At 38.6% G+C, this 8,202-nt stretch overlaps 1 protein-coding gene across 1 annotated transcript in view; it reads left to right on the top strand.

The window, feature by feature from the left end:
• The first annotated feature begins 5,635 nt into the window (after positions 1-5,635).
• The window catches only part of ZFAND3 (zinc finger, AN1-type domain 3), a 51,495-nt gene continuing 48,928 nt past the window's right edge, over positions 5,636-8,202 (top strand). The window contains exon 1 of the mRNA XM_009700262.1: positions 5,636-5,843. Coding sequence (XP_009698564.1) covers positions 5,636-5,843 — 208 coding nt within the window. The remainder of the gene's footprint in view (positions 5,844-8,202) is intronic.

Below are 8,202 nucleotides of genomic sequence, written 5' to 3'. Positions count from 1 at the left end.
CAGTGAAGAATTCTCAGTAAATAAGTAAATAAAATCTTTAGGACTTGCAGTACTATTCCATGATAGTATATGAACGGTTTTTCCAGGTATATGAAGAAAAAAAAATAATTATACAATAACTTAAAGTAAACATTTCACTGTAGTAGTTTCAATGTCATAATATTTGTGTTACTTCCCATAGAGTACTTTCAAAATGCAATTTCTTTTTAAGTGTGGAACTGTTTTCTGATTAGACTGAGTAAAGTAAAAGTCTATTGTGTATGCTGGGATACTAATGGACTAGTAGACGTTTGATGTGACACTAACACATTAATTTGTGCTCTGTAAAAGAACAAGCTGCTCTGGTAATAAAAAATGTGCAGGTTGCATGTTTAATGCAGTGTAAGAAGCAAACACTCTCCAAATAACTTTTCTGCTAGTTCACACTGCTAAGTTGTGGGAGCTGTAGGACTGAAGAATAAAGAAGTGGTGTAATATTGCCTATCAACGAAAATAATTACTTTAAAGACTCTAATTTTCTTCTCTTAGCATGCTGTCTGCTCTGACACTTCTTGCAACATCCATAATTTATTTGAATGAACCCATTTCTTATTAATGAAAACATCTCTTATGTTTTCCGCTAGTATGTTTTCCACTAGTATGTTTTCCGCTAGTATGTTTTCCGCTAGTATGTTTTCATCTATCCAGAGCATAGGAATTGTTTGTAACCTTGACCCTTAAAATAAGCCAAAAGGAGAGCTTCAGTTTAAGACCCTTTGGGAGTTTCATAAATTTTATGATTTCTTATACCGTAGCACGAATGCAAATGAGAAAAAACTCTGGCTTAGTAATATGTAATTTCATGTAATATTTTGACATGCCTGTCTTTTTCAGAATAAAATACTTTATGACACACTGATATTGCTCGTATTTGTCTTTACCACAAGTGTCAACTGATTGTAGTCATAGAAATTACTCACCAGAAGCTGAAGGGCTGTTCCCTGCTTAGTTACAGAGCCCTTACGGTTAAGCAAAAGTTGAAGACTCAATTATTTCCTCAGGTATTGTTGGACATTGATGGCTAAAGCAAACTAAATAGTGGAATTGGAGTGGCCTGATTTTTTGTGTCACAGAATCTGGAGTATTTTAGGTGATGGAAGAGGTTGGATGTTCGAAATATTTGTTAGTTTGATCTTGAGGTAACGGGTAAAATGGACGTATTGGGAAGATGGGGTCTTTCTGGTTGCTCACCCTAACCTGGTAACGGTAATTGGACAAATGGTCTAGGGAGTTTGTCCTGTGCAGAAGATGTGATTTCGTGTGGCACCTCTGGTTTTACGGGTTAGAATCAGAAGCTGTAAAGGCAGTGGCTTTCATTATCGATCTTATTTTATGAATCCGAGTGGACAAAAGATTGTCTTGCCAAAGAACTTGTCTTCTAAAGTCTGAAAACAAATCTGGCTTCTTGCCTTTCTTTTAGTCTAAATAATTTGAATTCGTTGTATTTATAGAATATGAAATGTTTGTATCATGTCTGTATGTGCATATAGTAATTGTTTTGTTTACAAACAAATCCTAAGTAGCAAAACAAAAAGAACACTCTTACTATTAACATTCAGTGCATGAGAGCCCTGCCTGAGATTTTCTGCTCCTGCTCAGCTAGTTGAAATGCTGGGTGCAACCCATAAACTCAACAAAGCAAAAGGATTTTGGAGCTAGAAGACTGACAGTGTTGCTGCTTACAACTACCAGCCTCTCTACTATGCAGTGGTATTTTCTTAGATGTATTTCATGCATATTATTGATAGATCTTTCCTTCTGTTATTCCCCCATGCAGGAAATGGCTAATTTTCACATCTTGTTTTGGTGATGGCTCTACCTTGTAACTAACACTAGGATATCTTGCAGTTTTTAAAAAAACAAAACAAAACAAACAAAAAAAACCCAAACCCACAACAAAACAAACAAAACAAAAAGAAACCACAGAAAACAAACAAACCAAAAAAAACCCCAAACAAACCAAAACCACCACCACCACCAACCTGAAGGCAGTGGACAAAAGGAGACAATGTTGAGAAGAAAAAGAAAACATATTTTCTGACAAATGGAGACAGTTTGTTTCCACTAAACCTGTGTACCAGTTGACATTTCTGTAAAAAAGTTACAAAGTTGCATTTCATTAACCAGGAAAGGGGAATGTGGATGTGATGGATTTTTGGTCCATCATTGTGCATTTCAGCACGGATTTTGCTAGCATAGTGAAAGTCTCAGTAAAAATTAAGAAAAAAATTAATTTACATGATAGTGTTTTACATGCATCTCTAGTTAAATGGAAACTTCTGGAAATGATGATTAAAGTCTTGCTAGCTCTTGTTCTGTTTTTTTTCCTTGTTGAGACTATTAGGAGAGGTCATTGTTTTCTGTCAACAGAATTACATTCTGATTTTAATCAGAATAAAGCCTCCTCTTCAAAACTTGCCAGGATCTTGCCTGTATTGTGTATGTATTTTTGGTTTGTTTTATTTGTTAAGTAGTTAAGGCTGAACTGGATTTATTCAGACACAACTTTCCTGTAATTGTTGCCAGCCTTTATTGTGCTTGGGGGGAGATCAAGGTGATCTGCAAGTTATTTGTGTTGATGAGAGTCCTGGTTAACAGAAGCCAAATGCCATCCACTGCTACACAGAAGAAATATAATACAGCTCATCCAGTATGTCATTAGATAGGTATTTGTACTAGGTAAATACTGGACCACCAATCATAAAGCAATATTGCAGAAATCTGTTAATCATTTAGGTCAATTTTGTTGTAGAAACTATGCTACTGAATAGGTCCTGTATTGCTGTCGACACCACCTTACTAAGGCACCTGTTAGTAATTTGCTGTAGTGCAAGTAAGCAGTACAACTTCAGTTGCAGTTGGTATGTCTCGACTGCTTGAGATCAGCAGTCTCAACGCTTCCCTCAAGTACTCTTGTCTGCAGTGAAAAAGGGGGAATGGGAGATGTTCTCAGGCTCCACACCACTGAGCAGGCTAAGACTTTTCTGAAAAGTTAATTGATTTGCAGTCCGAGTAAAAGTTAGTTCTGAACACGAATTCATGAGGGCAAAGAGCATTTAACTGCCATGTGGACTTTGCTGCTGTGTGACAGCTCTGAACTGTTTCACTAGGAAGCTTGTTGGGAAATACCGTCACTGAATGACCATTTTTGACAGCCTTTTATGCTCTCAAGTTGGAGAATTTATCAATAGGTTGTAAAAGTGAATAGTTTTTCAGAGGAAAAAAAAAAAAGATCCAAGACACCTTGGTCAATGTGCTCTTCAACTTGCAGCTTTGGGAGACACAATGTAGTAGCAGTACTTACCATACTGTCATTAAAGGACTGTCAGGACTTTTATTATATAGACCATTTTGTAAAAATGTTTTACGTTTCTCTGTAAATGCCTTTTGTGGATGACACTGAGCTAATGCAGCCTGAGTAAAGTATTTGCAGCTGTCTAGCAAAAAACCCAAAAATACACTGGCTGAGAATTTTTAACTTGCTGAATTTTAATACATTTCATAGTATCTATTGCTGTTCTGTATTTCTACACTTTCTTTTTTAATGCATTTTATAGATTGCTCATAGTGTATAATATTGAGCGTAACCGTTATTTTTGCTCTGCTCCTTGAAGATAGAGTTGTTCCCACTTCTGGTACATGCACACTGCACAGCTTTACTTCTGTGCACTGCCTTGGCTGCAATCTCATGTAAAACACTTAAAATCTTTGTAGCCACCTTGTATTTGCAGGAAATGTGAGATATTAATTTATTTTCTGTACTGGTTGTAGACCAGTGGTTCCCAAAAAGTCTCCAGCTGTGAGCTCCCCTTCTGTCAGGCCTGTGATCTCTGTAGAGGCGTGAAGAGCTGGGTATCTTGTGGGGTGGTAGCTCCAGTTATGATTGCTGCAGAGGCCTGATTGTGGCTGGTGCAGAATCCCAAATGCTTTAATCTTTCTTGATTGCACGAACACACTAATAATATCCAGGAGCCCAACTTGGGTGAAACTTTGTTGGTAACTAGCGAGTCCTGAGTAGACATCTTCCCGGGTCCGATAACATCCCTGACAAAAAGCATCCCACGGGTTTTTCAGAGCTGTGTTGTGGAGGTGGCTGATTTCCTCTCTACTGCCTCCTCCCTGGCTTTGAGCTTGTTCATCTCCAAGCTGGACTTCTGTCTGACTCTTCCACAACAGAAGCTACAGCTTAATTTCTCTGGCAAATCACTTAATTCCTAAATTAGCATTTAGGGACTGTTTGACTGTAGTGCTTCCTAAGCCCAGTAAGTCATGTTGGTGACCCATGCTTCTAACAGGTCGTCATCCACAAATATTTATGGACTGCTCTGTTTTCCTCTCTGTCATGAAATAATAATAATGAGCAACGAAATACTACTTTATGTATGTGTTTGCGTAATGAATAAATTCTGCCTTTGTATGTCACTTTAAAAAAAAAAAATGTATTTAAGAATACCAAGAGGTGATGCACTTCATCTTTAACTGTCTCTTTACGAGGAAGAGATGCCTTTGCTTTGTGAGAGTACTCATTCGTGACAGAGTAACTGGTTGTTAAGCAAACCAAAACCCACCTGCCTGGGAGGGTGTTCCCCAAGGGCAGAGCTGTGCTAGACTGAAATCTAGTAGTGTAGCTGATAGGAACTGAGACTAATGCTGTGATCCATCGGGTATCAGAACTGTGGGTTTGGGGAAAAGCCCTCAAAGGAGGATTTGCACTTAAAAAGGAAAAGAATATTTCCCCTCAAACCTGAATCTGCTTTGGAGGCTGGCAAGCCTGAGGATGGCATCTATCAAAGTCATAGGATTTGGACTGTGGGGGCAGTTTGGAGACCTAGGGTGACTTTACACTTGCTGACCAAAAAGGAGCGGGGTTGGGGGGGGAAGAGAAGAGGCAAACATTGAAACCAAATCTTTTATACATAGCGTCAATGTATTGCAGTGGTTTACTTCCCATATCTAACTCTATGGTCATAGATCAATGAGCAACTTTTAATACCAATGTTGGAGTAAGAGAAGGAAAAAGGAAGGAGGAGACCACCCCCTCGAGACACACCCCAAACCCCCATCAAACAAGTGATGCAGAGGAAATCCCTCATCAGCTGCCCCACGCAAACGTGGAACCAGAACTGTCTGTGCTAGCTTCGCCAAAACCATTTCTGGTGGGATTTTCTCTAGCAGCAGCGAGAACTATTGTTTTTAGGGAAGTGTAGCATTTCCTTATCCTTATATTACATGCCTTCTTCCCTCATATAGTTCTTGCTCCTTTATGCTTTTCTTAGGTGCTTTGTGTGAACTATTTTTAAAATGATGCCATGTGCTGTATACTGATATACGCAGTGATAAGCTTTGGATGCTCTTGAATGGCTGGGGAAACAAGATCTTTGTGTAGTTCTGAAAATATTTGTTGTTCTTCAACAAAATACTTTTAAGATATTTTAAATCTGAAGTAAAAACTTGAAGGCTACTCTTTTTGTTGTATGAGGTATGCAAATGATCAGAATGATGATGCATCTGGCAGTGTTTTGCGGTTATTTCTGTTATGCTGGGTTGTTTGTTTGTTTTTTTGCATAGAATTGGATTATTAGGTTGAGCAAGTGGGATGACGTATGAAATCTTGGTTTTGATAGATTTCCAGAAGAAGCAGCCAGACGATGACTCTACTCCCAGCACAAGCAACAACCAGTCAGATTTCTTCTCTGGAGAAACGAACAGTGACAACAGCAATACCTCTCTAACCACGCAGGCCACTAACTCCAACCAGCAACTTTTGACAGAACTGAATGTAACTTCACCGAGCAAAGAGGAATGTAAGTGCACGAGTCCTAAGTGACAGCTAAGGAGGCATAAACATTGTGCTTTGTTCTCAGGCTTAGGTTTCACTGACTCCTTTGGAAGTAAATGACGTGTCTTTTGGGGCGAAGGGAAAGGTTAGAAGTTATTCACAAAATAGACATCGGTGGCTTTAACCGAAGAACAAATTAAAAGGGGTCGCAGGATTTTCTAACTAACTTTATACTGCAGTTCAAACAGCTGTACAATTTAATTACAATTTTGAGGCATTCTCATTTTGTGAAATTTGACTTTAAAATCTTTTGATTTTTAATTATTGCGGTTGCACATAGCACTGACTGTAATGTACATTTGTCTAGACTGCTGCTAGGTTATTTGCATAAAACTTAAGTTTCATGTGGTAATTCATATCTTCTTTCATGACCCATCTTTCTTCTTTATTCGAACTCTGTCAGGCAAAAGTTCTCCCTGAAAGTAAGCTGAGATGTTAAAGATTAGCAGACACAGTGAGACAAAGTTGTCTTTTAAATTATTCTAAATCTCTGTATAAGTTCATCCTGTGTCTAGTATATTGAGTTTTAAAACCTGCGTTCTACAACTTAAGCTCAAATGTGTAATTCCATTTTCCTCCAACTGTAGCTTTATTTTAGAAGGTGCTCTATGGAGAGAATCTCTCTTGAGCTGAGTTTAGTTTACATTGTGGCTGGTAAATAGAGGTACACATTGCAAGAAAAACATGCTTACTTTCTAGTAGGAAATCTGTGAGAGCTACTCCGGTTCTTCAACATTGAGGCAACTGCTGGAAATAACAATGCTGACAAAGCACTAGGACTAAAAAAAATCTTTGATATGCTACACTTGATATGAAAACACTTGTTTTCAGTTATGTTAACTATTTGCATAGGATGATTTTGCTGAGTTGCTGAAGTATTTATTCTGTTTACAGCTATGTAGACTTTGCATATATATTCTTATTACTTATGCAGATTGGCTGTGGACAAAGTGTCATTTTGGGTTTGTGGTAGTTTATTAGACTAACATAAAATTTTTAAATTGAGTTACTGTTTTCTATCTGTATGTGAGAATATTGTCAGAAATACAGCAGGGTTCAAATGTGAATGTTCTGATACCAGTTCTTGTAATAAGAGTAAACTTGCCGTGTAACTCTTGTCTCTCCTTCGCATACACAGTTGCTGCTGACCACCCATCATCTCTTCCTTCTGTCCAGCGCTTCTTCAGGGGAAACCTGTACCTGTAGTCTGCTGTAAAAACAAAGCCTTAAACAACCTTCCTAGAGAATTCAGCAAAACATTATCCTTCAGCAACACATTTGGGCCTTGACAGGGCAGGGGGCTTCAGCACTTCTGCTGACTTATTAGCCAGGTTCTACCATTTGGTGTTGCAGGGGGCTTCTCCAGTGCTCACTGGGTCGGGTTTTCTGAAAATTTGTTCAGTTAGGAATTAAATTGTGTTACAATGAAGTGTTTCTGTGGTGGCTGAGAAGGACTTGGGGGTGAGTGGGAAGGTGATTACAGGGATGGGAAGGAGGGAAGGAAATTAAATAGTGTCCTTCATCCTGAATTGCTGCAAGCTTGTGAACATACACTGAAGGTGATGGATATTAGGCAGCACAGCCTGCAGAGCATTTGAAAATATTATCTATAAAAAAAGTTCTTTATGACTTCCTGCTGGGGTGATTTTAAGTGAAATACAGTGGAGAGATTTATTTACAGCTTGAGCGCTCTCTGTCTTCCCTCATATCCCCACTACCTCTTTAATGAAGCTTAATATCATTTATCAGAAATAATTATACACAGATGGAGCTTTTCTGATGGATAGTGGCCTCAGTGTGGAAGATTCTTTCCCGTAATGAAGAATGCCCAAACTTTAAATGTCTTTTTGATTTTAATTTGAGGGCGTCTTTTTCTGTGCAATATTTATTTTGCAGCGAGTTCTATAAAACATGCACTGCTCTCATTACAGCTGTGTTCTTCAAAGACTGATATTTTGCAGCGCCATGTGATGATGTACAGCTATGTGCTGTTCTGAATAGAATTGTGGTAATTCACCTGAAATCAGTGTATGGGATCATTATGGTAATCCCTATCAAAGTGTGGAAAGATTGGAGTACTTGGGAAGGATTCTCATGGTGCATTCCACTCCTCTTTCTTCCCTTTCAGGCTTTTGAGGAGAGTCTCACATCAAGGAGTTTGCCTTAGTACTTGAGTCCAAAGGGTAAACAGATTGGACGGAATTGCAGCAAATCATTTAGGCAATTAACAAATTCCATTCATGTTACAACAACTGAAGAGAGCCATGGAAATCTCATGTGCTAAGATTCATACTCTGGGTCAGAGAAAGTGACGGGGCGGGGGG

This window comes from Cariama cristata, unplaced genomic scaffold (genome assembly GCF_000690535.1).
Source record: "Cariama cristata isolate BGI_N322 unplaced genomic scaffold, ASM69053v1 scaffold1615, whole genome shotgun sequence".
Classification (NCBI taxonomy): Eukaryota; Metazoa; Chordata; class Aves; order Cariamiformes; family Cariamidae; genus Cariama; species Cariama cristata.
This window is presented reverse-complemented; position numbering and strand designations above follow the sequence as displayed.